Source organism: Leuciscus leuciscus, assembly GCF_965113295.1.
Source record: "Leuciscus leuciscus genome assembly, chromosome: 14".
NCBI classification, from domain to species: domain Eukaryota; kingdom Metazoa; phylum Chordata; class Actinopteri; order Cypriniformes; family Leuciscidae; genus Leuciscus; species Leuciscus leuciscus.
Genome location: NC_138738.1, coordinates 29,704,992 through 29,723,787, shown reverse-complemented (window position 1 = coordinate 29,723,787; position 18,796 = coordinate 29,704,992). Strand labels below are relative to the sequence as shown.

The window sequence follows — 18,796 nt, the reverse complement described above, 5'->3', positions numbered from 1 at the left end:
GTGAGGATGGTTTGGCAGATGGCTCCTGGTAACCTGCACGACTTATTTTTACCCCCTCATTACATCAACCTTTGGTCCTTGTTTCCAGGCAATAAAAACATATTTTACTGAGTGCTACCTGTCCAGAAAAAATAAATAAAATGAAAACAAGAAACTCGTTCAGAGGTTCTCCTAATCCCCTCTCTCTCCCAGTCTGATTGATGTTCTGAGGAGGCATTAACACTTCTCTCCATGCCTGTACTGAAGTTAATGCATGGGAAAGATGGATTACGCTATGTAATGGCGATGGCTTCCAGAAAGATGGCTCAGGAATCAATAATGAGTTTGTCCTCCCCTCTTTCTTCTCCGTGCTCATTGCTTGCTTCGCTGCAATTAAATAAAACCACATTTGCATATGGAAAAATAATTAAAACAAACAAACCGCTAGGACTGCACCCTCTCTCCCACAGGAGAGAACGCCAGAGATGAGGAGGACCCAAAAATGAAAAATGCCCCTCACTGAAGGGTGTAATTGCACTGCTCAGCTCCTCGTCCATTAATCCTGTCAATTCAGCTCTTCACCAGTTATTCCTGCTCTCCTTTACAGCTTCAGCACCGTCATGAAGCATGAATGCACAGATGATCTGGGTCTTGATGAACAAGTTTAACGAGTGAAACTACAGACCAACTTTACTTTACTCATTAGGACAAATGTAAGTGATCCATTAAGTCTTGTTTGTAATATGCGCTAATGTTGAAGCATATATGTGGAAGGCTATTGAGGACTTCAATCATAAAGACACTAACTTGTGCGCACACACATAATCTCCCTCAGAGAACTCGGGAGTAAACTTTCTCTTTTCCCAAATGTGCATGAAAGTTATTCGTAGAGTGTCGTCTGCCTGCAGACTCCTGTGTGTCTAGGAGCTAAAAAGAATGTGTGTGTGTGTGTGTGTGTGTGTGTGTGTGTGTGTGTGTGTGTGTGTGTGTGTGTGTGTGTGTGTGTGTGTGTGTGTGTGTGTGTGTGTGTGTGTGTGTGTGTGTGTGTGTGTGTGTGTCTTTTTGCATACATGCGTTCCTGCATTTGCAGTGTTGGAGTCTTTGAAAGGACTCCCTGCTGATGCTGCAGGCAAGGAGCCATTGCTCGAGAGTCATGCAAGCAAGAGAGAGAAACCGGCTAAAAACTCAATTTCAACTTCATTTGAAGCCCGGGGATAAAAGATAGACAATCTCCCAGCATTCCCGCAGCCTCACTGAGGCCCTATCAGTGCACAGACGCATGATCCCTGGCACGGTCTGCGCGGTATTGGGCATGGTACCAGCCACAGAAACACATGTTTGTCCAGAGAGGATACCACCTCCTGGAGAGCCTCTGCCGTGCCGTGAAAGAGCTGGCCAGGTTGGCAGCTCATGGCAAAGGCACACAGTCCAAAGCGGGCAACTTGGTTGTAATCCTCCATAGTCATGGTATGCCGCGCCATGCCTGGTTCCTTGAGTGCTGACTGTGCAGATGCCAATGATTCTTTTGGAACCTCTGAATAGGAAAATGTGTACCTAAGTTCAGGTTAAGTTCATGAATTAATGAATAAATTAGCATGATTCAATTTTCAATTTAAAGGTGAGGGAAAACATCATCTAGGTTCTTTTAAAAGCTCTTCGATTATATTTTCCCTCAACCGAGAGTAAAAGTAACACTTCATGTCCGGGCTTGTATATTATTTAGAGGTTCCCACATCAGACACCCGCTCCTAAAGGGGCAACTGTGCTTCCAAGCCCCATCAAGATGTCTGTGAGATACACAAGGTGCATTTGCATTCATCGAGGCCTGCCATGTTTTCTCTTCCTCCCCTGAAAGAGCTCAACATGATCCAGTGGGCTGTAGCCCCAGGCTAGAACAACACTGCTTAAAAACGCATGCTTTCTGACGAGGAAACACTACCAGGATTGCAAAGCTTGCTCTGATCTGCCCATCCTCTCAGCACGTCTGTAGACACTGCCTCATCTCCAATGTTTGAAGACTCTCTCAGCTTTCAAAGAAGAAGGCTGTAGGTTGAGTTGAACACAGAGTAGGATCGCAATATAACAGATTTTCACTTTTACATTTTTGTGACAATTAAAGTTTATTGTGCAAACATTGTTGTTGGAAACATTGTTTAATTAAATTACCAGAAATTAGACAGGTGTTCCTGTAGCTCAAACAGCCATGGTCATGGGTTCAATGCTCAGGGAATGCATAACTGGTAGAATGTATGTTTTGAATTCAATGCAAGTTGCATAGGATAAAAGCGTCTACATGTAAATTAATTGAAAATGTTCAATTAAACAAAAATCTAATTAGGAAAGAAAACTGATCCCACAAGATCTGTTCAGTGTCTCAGAATAACTGTCAGATCAGCTTAAGTTGTGCTTGCTGTGTTTCACATCTTGAGCATCTGTGGTTAAATTAACTGAAACTCAGCACTTGGTTCTAATATGAATGTTTAAAGTGGATGAGACCTTAAGCATAGAAGACATTGACCAGTGGCTCCCCTGATGCCCATGCCCATTTGGTACAAAAAGCATAAGCACAGGAAAGTTATGCATGCACATCAGACCTTTGTCATAAGAAAAAGGGAAAAAAAATTATTGCGTTACATAATGGGGGGATTCGGACTCATCTTTGAAAGCAGATGGGGTGTGTGAGGCATAGCGGCTCCCCTGCAGTAAATAACTTGTTGACTGCTTTGACCTCCCTTTGTGATGTTCTGGATGAGTGGACCTGCGGTGAACATGTGCTTGGGAGAGTAAAAGAACAGCAAAGGAGGGGGAAGAGGTTGTTGAGAGGGCATATGGCAGAAGCCTCTTCTTCAGAACTCAGCGTAGTCTGCTCTGACACCCCCATCTTCCCCCCACCACTCCTCGACCAAGGCTGTCCTCGTCCCGGGCTGCAGATTGCTTATGACAGCCGCACTATTTCAAGTGTAGATTTGAGCTAAATTGAAATGAGCAGTACCACCTGTGCCGGTGGGGGCCTGTGCTCGAGTCTCCAGCAGTGGTGCAGGGAAAAACCTGCTACCTACAACCTTCAAAGCCACCGCCTTCTCCTGCAATCTGCTTCCGCTCCCCCCCATTCCTTCAGCTGCCCCACAAGGATCCTTTCCCTGGAGCTCAACTCTCGAGCAGCCGGCTTTCAGATATTTCTCACGCTGCTAGACTCATATGGTGTTCGTTAGCATGTATCAGACCCATATTCTTTAGGAAACTACGGATGAAACCTGAAGGAAAGAAAACAAAACTGGCGAAATCGTAATATGACACTTCAAACGCAGAATTCGTCGCCCGTTTATAGTCAGACGTACTATTGTTGAAGGCGAGGTAATGACAGACGGGAAGTGACTCGTTGCGGGCAGGATGTAGCCGTGTCAGTCAGCCATGAGAGTGGTGAGGGTGGTGTGAGGACAGACATGGGGTCAAACACTCACCGCCTCATCGAGTTCATTTCCACACTGTCCTCTGCAGGGTGCTTCCCCTCTGAGAGACTCACCAGAGAAACGCTTCATTCACTCACTGATCAGTGGCCTTTTTCTCCTCCTCCTCCTCCAACCCTCTCCCTGCCTCCCCCTCCTTTCTCACTGTCTCTTTCTCACACACACACATACTGGGGTGGTGCGAGGCTCTGAACTGGAAGCCGTGCTTTCTAATAGCGCAACAGGAGGTGAGCAGTGTCACTCGCAGACTTTCAGCAGTGGGTGTCGGACTAGTGTAAACTGTATCATCAGTGAGATTGTACTGGCAGACACACCTGCCAACTGTTCTGCATACGGACATCTGCTAAACCATCAGATATGAGTTACATTTCCTCATAAAAAATCCATGTCAGACCCTTTCCGCAATTGCACAAGCCCAGCGGATCCATAGCAGTCGATGAAACAGCTCACAGCTGGGTGTAGTTTTCTTAACGCTGCTGGCCTGCAGTGACTATTATGGGTCAATGAGAAGGTCTGGTCACTCGATGGCTGTTCGTTAGAGGGGTCAGATGTTTCACGTTGGAGTTAACAGTGTTTGCGGCTATGTTGCCACTCAGCTGGTCACTCCTAATGATTAGACAATCGATAGGGCCTGCAGTTCTCTGTGACCAAGCTGTCAAAAGAACAAACACACACCACACACACACTTAGCGTGAGGCGGTATGGAGCAGTCAAGCACAGTGATCTCAGATGATTATCTGTGAGAGACTAGTCGGTGGGAGTTAATGCTACTGTTGAAAAAGACATTGGAAATCTTGTCTGGAACAATTAGGCATAAACGTCTGACAAAATTTTAAAAAGTAGATGGGTCAATATGCTTAGATTTTTAACTCCCTTATGCGAGATATGAAAGGAATTAAGAAATGTTAGCATGTAATTTTGATTAAAAACAGTCTTCAAAAACATGTATAGCTTGGCACTGTCACTGTCTTTGATCATAATGCCTAAATAATGTTGATTTTGATCATTCTTCAGAAATTAAATTTTTAGCTTAATTCTCGTGTAGCCTATCAGCATTTTGTCTATTCCACCCAGAGAATGATTGAAGAAATAGACTTTGTGTTTGTAGCCAAACCCAGAGATTCGGATTTGTCCTTCCATGGTTAGGGAATGGCAATGCTCAGTACCTGTCTGGCATCATTCTCAGTATGTGTGTGTGCTGTCTCATGGTTAAGTGCACAGGAAGGCTCATTGTAGTCCACTGGGCTGGCAGATAAAAGCGGATTCATTCTCTGTGTCTGGCGACACAAGAAGTTCCTCCGAGTGGCTGGCTGGCCCGCCCCATCTGCTGTCCACACTGAAAGGCCCGTTTGTTGGCTGCTCTTCAGAGACTGGGCCACTCGGAACCCAAGGGTTCTGGAAGTGATCCAGAGAAGACTGTACCAAGCGGTTAGTCTGAGAGAGGCGCTGAGTGGCACCGTAAACAGGAGGCAGAGAGGGGACTTGCTGTCACACACACTTTATTGTTTCACATCAGCACCAGTGCGGTACCACACAAAAAAGTAAATACACTGACAAAAGCAAAACTTTCAATTAAATGACCATACAACATGAAAGGAATGGGTGGAGAACAGGTTTAAGATGGCAGCCTGTTAACATAGGCTATTTACACATGTTGACGTGCTAACAGTGTGTGCATATGTGCATGACAAAATATATTTTTTAAATTCTATGGTATAACTTGGATACTTACATAATAAAATGACTAATAATACTGTTGTTGTTTTGTTCTGAGCTATTGTGTTTTCTTATAGTGTTAGCAAAACACTGAGCTAAATGTAAATGGCCGTCTGTCTTCAGGGCTAATGGAGCCAATGATGGACATTTGTTACAATGCTGTCTAGCAGTTACGCACAGCAGAGCACATAATTATATAAAAATATAAGAGTTTGTTGACTTCAACAAAGCACTTTCTGCTTCCTTTCTTTATCCCCTGCTTCTTACGGTTTCTTTGTAAAGGATTTAGAAGATCATGGCAATTTAATACATTTGACATGTTGAATACAATTGAAAATATTAAATAAAATTATATTATATGGCTATCCGCTTTTTAAAACATATTGCAAGGAGTTTTTAATTCGCAATTTTTTCCTTCATCTCCCTGATGCCGATAATTAATATCTACCTGTACATTTTTCGCTAATCTCCTCGGTTATATCGGTGTGGTTAAGTCTGAAAACTCTAATCCCATATTTACTTTCCAGCCGTTTTCTGTCCCCTGATAATCTGTTTATGCGTGAGTGTGGCGTTGCGTTCTGCCGGGTGCTTGAGGGGTGTGAGCTGTGTTGTACGGAGGGCTCTGTGCGATTACAGGGGCTCAGTCTTGGCGGGCACTCAGAGTTGTCAAAGCCTTTGATCTGAACTGTCTTCATAATCACTTCAAAAAGTGTTTGCTGCACCGTGAGGGGTTTACAAATTCGCCCTGTACTTTTTCTGCACTCTTAAAGCGGTTGATGCTCTGCGTTTAAGGCCTGTCCGCCATGATGAGAGGTAGGCCTAGAGATAATGAAGGAGAGCATTTTAAATTCACTCTCTCTCTGCAGCTACATATAACTGGCATGAGTAAAGCAGGATTTTTTTAATATATATATATTTATATATATTTATTCTGCCTATCTATGTGGTCATTTCAAACATGTTTATGGTGTGTCTGTCATGTCGCACTCCTTTAATTCTTTCTGCCTTTCTAGAAACAAAGTGAGGGACAAAAGTGAAATCCTTCCGCCTTATGCTCTGCAGATTCACAAGGGCGCAAAAAAAAAAAAAAAAAAACCTTGACTGTTCTCTTTAACAACAGCATTTGCATATTTTTATAGTCTCTCAAAGAAAAATAGCCGGCAGGCTAACAGCTCCAGCAGCAGTGTATGCTGAAAACGGAAGCAATGAGATCTCTCTGTGAGTGTGTGTGTGTGTGTGTGTGTGTGTGTGTGTGTGTGTGTGTGTGTGTGTGTGTGTGTGTGTGTGTGTGTGTGTGTGTGTGTGTGTGTGTGTGTGTGTGTGTGTGTGTGTGTGTGTGTGTGTGTGTGTGTGTGTGTGTGCGCGCGCTCACAGCGTGTCCACTCTGTCCCTCTGCAGTAGATTGAGTCTGGGTCCAACGTGGAAAAAGGCCCCATTCCCGAGAAGGGAGGGAAGGTTGTAGAGTCGAAGCTCCTCTTCTACAAGAGAAATAACATAACATTAGAATCCGTTAGAACTGCATCTTGAACATTCTTTCTATGGCACGTAATACACATTTTGTCTCCAGGCGTCTTTTTTTTTCTCCAGGTGTCCAGATGTTCACCATCTTCGCTACTAAAGTTTGTGATGATTTCTGATCACATCCTTTTCAACTTATTTATTGAGGGCAGTGACTGATCCTTGAATTGAGAGGAAATGTACTTTTCTGTGTAGTCTAGCCAATAGATAGATAGATAGATAGATAGATAGATAGATAGATAGATAGATAGATAGATAGATAGATAGATAGATAGATAGATAGATAGATAGATAGATAGATAGATAGATAGATAGATAGATAGATAGATAGATAGATAGATAGGCTGTAAAAAGTGTTCAGTTCACTTACTTAAAATTTAGTGAACCTTTTGCCTTAAAATGATTAAGTAAATAAACGTAATACTTAATTGAAAAAAAAATTAAGTCATGTGAACCTGACAGTTCCACATTGCTTAATTTTTTTTCGATTAAGCATGAAGTTTATTTACTTAATAATTTTAAGGCGACGGGTTTCCTCATTTTTTTAAGTTAAGTCAACTGATCACTATTTACAGTGTAGATAGACATATACACGATAGATAGATAGATAGATAGATAGATAGATAGATAGATAGATAGATAGATAGATAGATAGATAGATAGATAGATAGATAGATAGATAGATAGATAGATAGATAGATAGATAGATAGATCTGACAGTTTACTGTATGTCCTCTCGCATGGCTATATGTCCACCATTAAAAATTATTATACTTCAGAATTTCTTCAGCGTACGTTATAGCAGGCTCGTTCGCATGTATAACATGAGGTTTAGATAGAAATATCCAGCTCTATCACCCACTGCGAGTGCACTGTATAGGCATTATCGTGCATACCAGAAATTAGACTCATTGACCTTTCCACCTTACACATGAGACACATATGTTTCCTTAGCTTAGCCATTATTCAGCCTCTAAGCAGTGCAGTGCACCCTTAGCAAGCACATTCTAATAAAAGTGAGTGAGAGAAAACTGGAGGAGTTTAGAATGATACATTGCATGTTGCCTGAGTTAAGGGCAACATTTTAGCTGTGGGGCTGTCCGTGTGCCCGGTCTGAGTAATGAGTAATGTGTGGTAGGCAGTTTGGCAGAAGGTCAAGCCACTTCTAGCAAGCTGGTGAACGTTGCTTTTTTGACCCTGCGGGATGTATGCGTGAGTGGGCCAAGAGGGAGAGAATTAGAGGAGGAGACAAAGAGAGGTAAAAGATGGTTGAGACAGAGAGTGAGGAAAGGCCCAGAGGTTTGAGAGAATATAGGATGCAAAAATAAGGATGCAGATGTACGTAAACCCATTTTTCCTGCTGTGGGTGGGAACGTAATTAAGATGACACACACAAATGATTTTCTGACAACCAAGTGTGCCCACTCATATAAAAACAGAAGATTTTATGTAGTTGCTAACACGTTTACACTGTCATTTGTCAGTCATACATCCAGTTGAGCCACAGATTTCTCTCAATTTTACAGCTCAAAATAGAGACACAAAGGCGCTTTTTACACCACCTTTTAAAACTGCGGCTTATATAGGCTACTATGACTTGTATACTTCAAAAACAAAAGTATCTACAGCAAAATGCTGCTGTTTCCATCACCTCTTCAGCAGAGTTAACGTTCCCGTCTGGTAACCCTCTCCAGGACAGGCTCCATCATTTATCCCTGATCGGGCTGAAAGCAGCAGAGCTAAATTTGTGTTTCGACGTGCTGCACTGCCATAAACAGCCTCGCATTTTCTTCCCATTTCCACCATGAATCTCAAACGGCGCACGCCAGTTATATTAAAACAACGTATGAGGAAAATTACAGCTGTATTATTTTATTTGCAATACCTGTAATAGGCCTCGTATTGCAAGCAGTATTTATTGAGCTGCACGGCTTTTCCGTGGATTTATTGTGTTGACAGTTTTGCACTCTGTCGTTTTGCATAACTTGAGTATGAAAAAAACATCATTTCATCTGCATATTATATTCTTTTTTAATACTAAGGGGCGAGACAGTTCTCAAGCAGTGGGTTTGTTTAACCTAACAGACTGCACTTTCTGCAACCAACAGCAAATCCTTAAATCTGTAGATATACTAACTCTGATATAAGATTTCCATGTGCTATGGTTCTCACAGCCATCATAACACCCTCAACTATCAAAACTCTTCTGTATCGCAAAGACAGACACTTTTGCTTTTGTGATTGAAGCTGAAATATCAGGAGACCTGTTTTCACACAAAACAAGCAACAGAAAAAAGAAGAGAGGTCACTTCCAATGCGTGGTTCCTCTGTTATTCAATTTGATTGGGATTTTGGGTGATTTGTGTTGTGCATCTCTGGGGAAATAAATGCTTTGATTAATGTAATCCTGAGCAGGGAGGTACCACAAACCGCACTCCTCAGGGAACGGTGCTGTTTGACAAACAAAAACACGCAGGGCACCACTTCAGTCCGCACACAATGGATACATTTTAAATGGTAGAGGGCACGTCACAGAGCTCGTGCAACTTTTTCATCAGATTAATATGTTGATGTATAATTACGATGGAATATCAGATAATCCTAGCATGTATATATAAGCAAGTGTTTCATGAAAGTGCCCCTGACCCGTAATGGGACAGTAGGAGTTAGATTATTGCTGTGGCCTGCAGCAGTAATCAGTGCAGTGTCTGTTATAGGATGTCCAAGAGATGTTGTTAGTCCACATGGGACAGTTAAGAGGGAACTGTCAGTTACACACACACACACACACACACACACACACAGAGAGAGCGAAAACTAGCATCCATCTCACGAAACAGACAGCTGCGTGTCACATCACACATATCTTGAGATGGATGAAATTTAAGGCTGGGGTCCTGACTGATTTCTAAGGGGATAGCATGTCTGATGTGATTTATGTATTTACTAGTGATTATTTTGTATTTGAATGATTTGAGTTTGTATTTTAATGAGTTGAGTTTATTTACGTGTGTGTGTTTATTCTACATATAATGTTGCATCCACATATCATTTAAAGCACATTATGATATTTGCATTGATTTCCAATGGGGGAGAGCACAATCAATAAGGGGCTGGCTGGAATGTTTCCGAATAATGAAGCTCGGATAATCTTCGTGTAAGACACAGAGCTCTGGAACATTTTTTCGCCATTTCGGTCATGAGCTGCGCGCCTTCTGGCCGGTGCTACGGGAAATGATGCACTGGGGAGCAGTGGAATAAACAAGGCGGAACGACGTGACGCACTCTATGGGCTTTCATGTATAGAACAAGGATATAAAATAATGTCATTTCTAGTCACAAATTATGAAATAACATCGGCCAGTCGATTAGTCTACTCTTCCTCTCTGAACGACTATCACTAAAGATTTCAGATTGATCTTATATATAGCCTAGTTTTATTCATTTTTTTAGGTGGAAAGAAAAATATATGAATGCAATACTGGGTTTTGTTGTTATTTCGATTATTATAATTATTCACAATAACTAGATTGTTTTCAAATTATTTCACATTTCAAACTGTAGGCTATATTAAAATTTGGCAAATGAAAGCCCAAAACGGTCTGCATTGGAGGATTACAGCTATAGTGACATATGCCCAATCCCTTTTTTCCCTTTCGATAAAGAAAGTGATACTTTCATGACAGCAGTTAAACGAATAAAAAAAAAACTTTAAACATAAATATAGAATTATAAAATAATAATTAGCCTATAATTAGTCTAAAATTTTTTATTTCTTATTTTAGTAATAACATAATACACATGTATCATTTAGTTATGACATTTTATCTTCCAGAATTAAGATAAAATAAGGCACATCGCTTTTTTCCCCTTTTTTTGGGAAGAAGCCAGAGCTCTGGCCTACAATTTCACGCTGTCAGACATGAGCTTAGCGCTTTGAATGTTTGTTTCTCTAATTAATGACAATTCAGCAGTATGTGTCTGTTACATATATTCAATATAGGCTATTATATTGTCTTTCTTCAAAATGAGCAGATATTTAATTTCATCATAATACATAATTTTTTTTCTTTGAAATAATTTATCTTTTAATATTCACAATTCTCATAAATTTTATTCAATTAAATTATATTGTATTCTGTGTTTTATTTTTTAGTGATGTTAAAATCCCCGAATTATTCAAATATTTAACTGGGTGATCAAACATGCGCGCACTTTTTTTGTATAATGATGTATCAGTTAGAAATTGCATTTTGTTTTATTTTTTTGTTGAATACAATTTTCCTTAATGATAACGTGTTGAGTCATAATGATACGTTTTTGGATATTTAAATAGGCTACTGTACTGTCGTTATATCAGCATTATTACACAACAACATTAACTGCCAAGTATAATTATAAATTATCTGTTTAAAACGTTTTGCGTTTTATTTATAAACTTCCTTTAACGAACCCTTTTAGTAAACTAAATAAAGCTGCAACTTATGTCTACGTTATAAGTCAGAATTGGGAGAGCTTACAAAGTAGGGTGAAAATCCGTTTGAAGACTAGCCTACACTGAATCTTTTTACGCATGTATCGTTAATAGCAGGGTCTACATTGTTTATTTCAGCAAAAAATAATAATTTGAATTAATGTCTTGTGAATAAATTAATTGTACGGAGGTGATTTTTCGCATTATGATTTCAACAGGTATCAGGTAACGATATCAGTACCCTATGCTTCTCCTAAAAAAATAAGAATAAATCAATAATCAAGGACAATAGCCCAATTACTCACCATTAGCCCTTTTACCATACTGACTAAGCGCGACACCTGCTGGTGACAAAACACTCCCCCATACGTCACTGTCAAGCGTGTAAGTGTTGGATCTAATCTTTATGGTTGTGCTGATTCCAGTTATTTTATGTATACATATTTTGTAGACGCTTGTATTTCTATAGACATACGAATTTGAGATGTGCGTTTGGCGCAATGGTAGATGTTCTTGGCTTGACTGTGGCTCTTTCATCTCGACTCCAGTGCACAAACATATAGCTTAATGCGACCAGTGTTCCCTCTTTTATTCCACTCACCATAGCAACCGAGAGGAAGGCTTCAGAAATGCTTTGCCCATGAATGAAACAAACGGTCTTAGTGGGGCTGCGAGAAAGAGAGATGGCATCTTCGACCGGGAGGGCACGCAAAGTTAACCCAAAATATCGCGGGGAGAGGTTTTCGTTTTGTTACATATTTTAATATTCTAATCTTACGTATTTTACTATTTAATTCTAATTCGATCTAAATTTAGTTTTTGTAACTGCCTGCGCATTTTAGTCACCTCAAATGTTTATAATTTAAGATGCTCCAGTCTCGTTTAATTTCGCCTATAATCATACCTTGCGCCGATCATTTATTTTCGCATATTTTCATTGCCATTGGTCATGATCAGCTAGTGTCTGCTCAGTTGCCACTCGTGTGTAGTGTTGTCCTTTCACAGTCGTTCGGTAACAACTAAAACCCTTTGCTTTGCATTCATTCACACGCCGTCTCGCGTTAAGCATCGCGCGCTCCAAAACAAGGCAATGCTGCTGACCAAGTTTCATCAAACTTTGGCACAGAAGTAAAAGATCGATTTATGTAAACGACCTGATATCCACTTGTACCCGACTCCACCGAGAATTCCACCGAGGGTCTCCTGTTTGAATTTGATTGATTGCACATTCTCCACTGGACATTCACTACAAAACAGCAGCTTAACCGTCTGCTCGCTATTTATAAAGCTAAACAGTCTTATTGATTTTTACACGAAAAAAAAAGGACTTCGCATCCACACAGACATAGGCTATATATATATATATATATATATATATATATATATATATATATATATATATATATATATATATGGGGTAGGAATTAGTTGCCTATATAGATATTGTTCAGGTAGAATGCCTTGTAATAGGCTACAGTTTTATAATCTCGCCGAATACTGATTTATTTTCACTTACCGTAAGATTCCATGATAACTGGAAAAAATGTCTCAAATACTGCATTGTTCGTCCATCACTGACCGACTCTCTCCCTCCGTGTTTGGTCCTTCCTAAGATTTTCTTCCCTCTGACTCAACTGAGCGGAGCTCTCCTCTGCACCGCTATTATTTTCACTAAAATATATGAAAATTTATGCAAATGAAAATCAGCACTAACTGTTCGTCTCTTGTTATACTTGGGGATTTTTCCCTCTCTACTTGCACGGAAAACAAATGATCTCCCCAGCAGGGAACACGGGGACCTTGTTACATAAACAAATAAATAATAAACAGCCTACTTCTCAGATAAAAAACATTAAACTTCAAAAAAGTTGAAGGCTTGAACATTTGAAATTGCATTGACTCCTTAGAGTGAGTGAATCTCTTTCCTTAGACTGGCTATCACGTTTCTTATGGCCGCACGAGACGTCCTTTGAAAGCGAGCAGTATGAAATGCATAACAGTAATTTAGACCAAAATCTGCTGGAAATTAATGAATAGACAGTCCCGTGGCGGTGGCCCTACTTTGCCATTCAATGTAAACAAATCCACGAGCCACGAGGTTCTCGGTTTTTGAGCCTGATCCAAATGAAATCTTCTGGGAAGGGGAGTGCGTAGTCCTCTCTTGGGTTTTCTACAAAACCTGATTCAGTGTTATTCTAGCCAATACAACAATACTAAATGAAATAAGATTAGCTTTTCTGTCAAAGTTGTTGTAAAATGGTGCATTGGTTTACATGTGTTTACATGTGACTTTTTATGAACCTGATACTTATTATTCTAGCTGTAGCCTAGTTCATAAACAAGGAGATCCAGTTTGACACCCAGTGTCACATCTCTCTTGTTTTCTGAAGCTAGGGGGGACCATATACGTCAATCACTCTAAATTTTCTTTGGACTTGCACTTTTATTTATAGGCTACCTCTGGGTGAATCCATATGTTGTAGGGGTCTGATGGTAGCCTATGTCTAAACGATTCAGCGCGAGATTTGAAAAGGAATGTTGTATTTGGCCTATTGCTAGTTGATCTTGGTAGTTAAATTAGAAGACATTTCTTGCAGATCCCCCCAAAGGATTGCTCAGTTTGCATTCGTTTTGGTTGCCACTTTCTCCCCATGCCTTTCTTGTGTTTAGCTGCATTGCACTCTCTGTTTCCGCATGGAAGCATCGCATAGTCATCTCGTTAACTCTTGAGAGGCCGAGGTCTCAGAAAAATGTAGTCAATGTGATGCAATTGGGTTATTACGTCGATATATTTATTTTATCTTGCTTGGTTGAGTTCAAAAATCGTAACAGACAAGCTGGAAGAGAAATTAAATTTTAGGACTCATTTAGTCAATAAGAGTGAGATCTTTGCGAACAGAGATTCCATGCAGCCAGTGTGTTTTCAGAGCATTTCAAAATACCTATTTCGAAATTTCAACAAAAAAAAAAGGGGAAAAAAAGAGATCAATTGTATTTGTTAGATTTGGTCATCACTCTTAACTAAATTCAACCTACGGCTAATAGAACGGTTTTTGTGTTTGTTTTGTTTTTTTATTTTTTATTTTTGTATTTATTACCCTGAGAAATAGCCCAGTCACGCTGTCTTGTCAATAATTCACCTAAATATTTCACCAAAACTATGGGAAACTTAAATTAGGATTTATTAATATATTCCCGCATTCTTTAGAGTTTTCAGTCATTTATCTTGATTTATTTATTTAAATTCAAAGGCAACCAATTGGAATAGCCGGAAGGGGGGTCTAAGTGCCTGAAGCGAGTTCTCTAGACCTGTCAATCTTGCCAGTACTATCCAATCAACGAGAGCCGTACACCCGACTTCCTTGCATTTGGGGAAAAGACGTGGACGATGTACGCAGCACAGGGTAAACACTCGTGTGTCCTCGAGCTCTGAGGGAGGGACGGAGCTAACTGTCAGAGAGAGAGAGAGAGAGAGAGAGAGAGAGAGAGAGAGAGAGAGAGAGAGAGAGAGAGGAGAGGAGAGAGAACAAGCGAATGAGAAAGAAGGCATGCAACACTGCTTTGCACTGTAATACTGGATTGTACTTCAACTGGAGCGGTTTGGCAGGTTTAAACACATCAAAACAGAACAAAGAGACAGACTTTACAGCACCATAAAAGAATCTGCAAAAGAAAAGAAATAAAGGAACGGAGCAAGTGAAATCGCTGCGGCTAAATAACAAAAGAATTGAGGAAGAACCACGTTAATATTTTCCACTCGGAAACGGAACATACGATTGGACTTATTATTTTTAAGGGCACATTACAACTTCTTCAAGCGCCAGAACTTTTTTTTTTTTTTTTTTCGGGACAAAGTTTTTGAAACAATTTTTCTTTTTTTTTTCTTTGTTTTTAAATAGAAAATACTACAGATTGAAGGGACTGCTTGACTTCCGAGGGGGTTTTCAACGCTGACATAAAACTGGAATGTATCGTTTTAATCATTCATATGTTCGAAATATATGAATGCGCAAAATATCCAAGAGACGGATTTCGTCTTTCTCTTTGCTTTTTGTTGATGGTGTTTGCCAAAACACAAGCCAGACTTTTAAAGTTTGAATAATTCATGAGATATAATTTGCCTGCATTAAAAAAGTTTCTGCAAAAAGGGAGGGGGTGATCGGCAAACATATTCATAAGGTTAGCGGAATGGCCACAGCGGCATCCAACCCTTATCTAGCCAGCAGTAGTTTATTATCGTCCGGCTCGATCGTGCACTCGGACTCCGGGGGTGGGATGCAGCAGGGCAGTGCTGCGGTAACCTCAGTGTCCGGTGGGTACAGAGGAGACCCAACGGTGAAAATGGTACAAAGTGATTTTATGCAGGGCGCAATGGCAGCGAGCAACGGGGGACATATGCTAAGCCACGCTCACCAGTGGGTGACGTCCTTGCCTCACGCGGCAGCGGCGGCTGCGGCTGCCGCAGTTGCCGCAGCTGAAGCCGGATCGCCATGGTCGTCTAGTCCCGTTGGAATGACAGGCAGCCCGCAACAGCAGCAGGACGTGAAAAATAACTCGGGGAGAGACGATTTGCACTCTGGGACTGCGCTGCATCACAGGCCCCCACATTTAGGTCCCCACCAGACTCACGCGGGTGCCTGGGGTAGCACAACCGCTGCCCACATCCCGTCTCTAACCGGGAGCCAGCAGCAGCAGCAGTCCCTCATATACTCGCAGCCTGGTGGTTTCACGGTAAACGGCATGCTCAGTCCGCCGGGCAGCCAAAGCCTAGTACACCCGGGTCTGGTGCGTGGCGACACCCCGGAGCTCGATCACAACAGCCACCACCACCACCATCACCACCAGCATCAACATCACCAGCAAGCACACCACGGAGTGAACAGCCACGACCCGCACTCCGACGAGGACACGCCGACGTCGGACGACTTAGAGCACTTTGCCAAGCAGTTCAAACAACGCCGGATCAAACTGGGCTTCACGCAAGCGGACGTGGGCTTGGCGTTGGGCACTCTGTACGGGAACGTCTTCTCGCAGACCACAATCTGTCGCTTCGAAGCTCTCCAGCTCAGCTTTAAGAACATGTGCAAGCTAAAGCCGTTGCTTAACAAATGGCTGGAGGAAGCAGACTCTTCCACGGGCAGTCCCACCAGTATCGACAAGATAGCGGCTCAGGGCAGGAAGCGCAAGAAGCGCACCTCCATCGAAGTGAGCGTCAAAGGTGCGTTGGAAAGCCACTTCTTGAAATGCCCCAAGCCTTCGGCCCAAGAGATAACCAGTCTAGCGGACAACCTTCAGCTGGAGAAAGAGGTGGTGAGAGTTTGGTTTTGCAATCGGAGACAGAAGGAGAAAAGGATGACGCCCCCAGGAGTGCCGCAGACGCCGGAGGATGTATATTCTCAGGTCGGCAATGTGAGTGCAGATACACCGCCCCCCTCCATGGACTGCAAACGAATGTTCAGTGAGACATAGAACAGCATACAAGACTAAAAAATATTTTATATAAATGACTAATCTGATAAAACACAGACTATCATGAAGATAGCAAAGCATTTTGATACTGTGATTGTGAGGGAATATTGAGACTGCAGATGTGTTATATATTTTTTTCACAAGAAAAAAAAAATCACCCCTCTTCCTTCCCAAACCCTAAACCGCCCGCTAATCTTCTTCCAGGCCCTTAAATGTCTTTACCTAAAAGGTTGTGTCTGCTCTTTCTTTCAGGGACATTTTTTAGTAGATTACTTAAAAGATGCAAGTTTAACTGGGCCGAGCGAACCGGGCGACCAGAGGGTGACAACTACAAGTTCTTTCCACCAGGTAATTTTGGCGCATTAACTTCAAATGAAAAATATGAGAGATTAGAAATGAACATCAAAAATCTTTGCCCCCCCCCTACCCTGTTACACCAATGTCTTGTTTGAGAGGCAAAAGACGCAGGCAATTGTGTATGTTGTTATGGGACATTAAACCTCAAACAAAGGGATGAAATTCAACTGAAACAATGCGAAGAACAGTGGCATCCACGAAGCTTCCATCCAACTTGGCAGAGAAGACTGCATGGTTTTGTTATTATCCAAAAATATGAAATGGAATTTTTTTCTGGCCTTCCAATCCTTACAAAAACAACAAAAGACTGCCCTCAGTTTCTGATCTGCAAGATCACGTCTTTTTTGCTTTTTTTTTTTTTTTTATGTAAAGAACTGAATCTTACGTGGATTTTTGAGGACAAAATGAAATCAAAGATGACTTTTGAAAAGACTGATTATTCCGCAGCTGCACCTCTTTGAAAATCTTCTTTGCGAACATCCGTTGCCAAGTGGGCCAGAGCTGGTGCTGTGGATGTTTTCATGTGCTGCCATTTCCAAGCAGTATTCTTTGGTAGGTTTTAATAAACAAGACTATGTAAATCCGGCAATATAGATTCATTAGATCAGATGCTGATCGGAATTATTTACTTAATATTTTTCATTAAAATGCTTTGTTTTAATATTTTATTCGGGATACATACGAACTATTCCAAACAGTTATTTATTTCCCCCAGACTTGTGTAAAATGTTTTTTCCCCCTGTTTTCGTTGTTGACCTTATTTGTTTTGTTTAATTTTGTATTCTCATTTTTAAAAGAGCACAAATCTACACGAGCTGACTTTGACAGTAGGAAATAAGGGTATATTTTGATGTGATGATTTGATTGTAATTTAATTTCAGTAGTGATTCCGTAAGAGATGATCGAGAACAATAAATTTGTTAGAATGAAACAAGATTGTGTGTTGTGCCTAAAATCGTAGCTGTTTGTATTTTTTTTAGGATGCTCTCAGAGCAGTATTTAGCCAAATGCATTTTAAAATGATGACTGCTGAATATGAATGGCCTTATGTTCTGACCTGCAGACTAGAAATAACAAAACAAAACCTTTTTATTTGTATTGCAACAAAATAGAGATGTTTGAGATGTTTGCTTAAAATACAACCGTCCTATATATAGTTTACACAATGCATTTAAAAAAAAAATGAAAGAAAGAAAGAAAACAGGTCAGTGTAACGTAGCAATAGTTTAGGCCTCGATGGGAAGCATTACGCATGAACTTTTAGCATTTCTATGTAACATTCTCCTCTTTGACAAACCAGCAAAAGTGTAAACGCTGTGAATTATTTCAGTGTAGGTTGCAACCATTTTGTTAGCAGGATGAAATGTGTCGCTGTGGCAAGTAGAGCTATAGCATCGTTCTGTAAATCTCACGAGAGAAAGCCCAGAAAAGTTGACCGCTTTTGGAGGTGGAGTGTTTACATGCACGCGCTTTTTTTGTGTAGCCTACCTGCTTATCAACCCCGATCATCGTGTTTTTTTTTTACATATTTTTATTAAGTGTTACATGGTCTGCTTTTTGCATCTATCTATCTATCTATCTATCTATCTATCTATCTATCTATCTATCTATCTATCTATCTATCTATCTATCTATCTATCTATCTATCTATCTATCTATCTATCTATCTATCTATCTATCTGTCTTATGCCTTTATATTACTAAAAAAAAATCTAATATTACACTGTATCCCCCTATATATCCTTGTAAACTAAAACACGTGTTAACAGACTTGCACAGCTATGCATATCTTTTTATCGTAGCCTATAGGCCTATT

The 18,796-nt window shown here is 40.8% G+C and overlaps 1 protein-coding gene across 2 annotated transcripts; it reads left to right on the top strand.

Annotated features, from left to right (window-relative positions):
• Window positions 1-14,545: 14,545 nt before the first annotated feature.
• On the top strand, window positions 14,546-18,181 carry pou3f3b (POU class 3 homeobox 3b). Of its 2 annotated transcripts, none has more exons than XM_082137461.1 (2): window positions 14,546-16,554; window positions 16,876-18,181. In XM_082137461.1, the coding sequence occupies exons 1-2, from the start codon at window positions 15,343-15,345 to the stop codon at window positions 16,987-16,989; spliced, it is 1,326 nt and encodes a 441-aa protein (XP_081993587.1). In that variant the 5' UTR covers window positions 14,546-15,342; the 3' UTR covers window positions 16,990-18,181. The 2 variants fall into 2 exon arrangements, with proteins under 2 accessions (XP_081993587.1, XP_081993586.1); XM_082137460.1 differs by having other exon boundaries at window positions 14,549-16,563.
• The last annotated feature ends 615 nt before the right edge of the window (window positions 18,182-18,796 follow it).

What these genes read in the sequence shown, in the direction of transcription:
- pou3f3b (XM_082137460.1), top strand. Translation starts at nt 15,343, where the DNA reads ATGGCCACAGCGGCATCCAACCCTTATCTAGCCAGCAGTAGTTTATTA. An exon ending in TATATTCTCAGGTCGGCAAT is followed by an intron (nt 16,564 to 16,875) that starts GTGAGTGCAGAT and finishes TCTTTCTTTCAG; the next exon opens with GGACATTTTTTAGTAGATTA.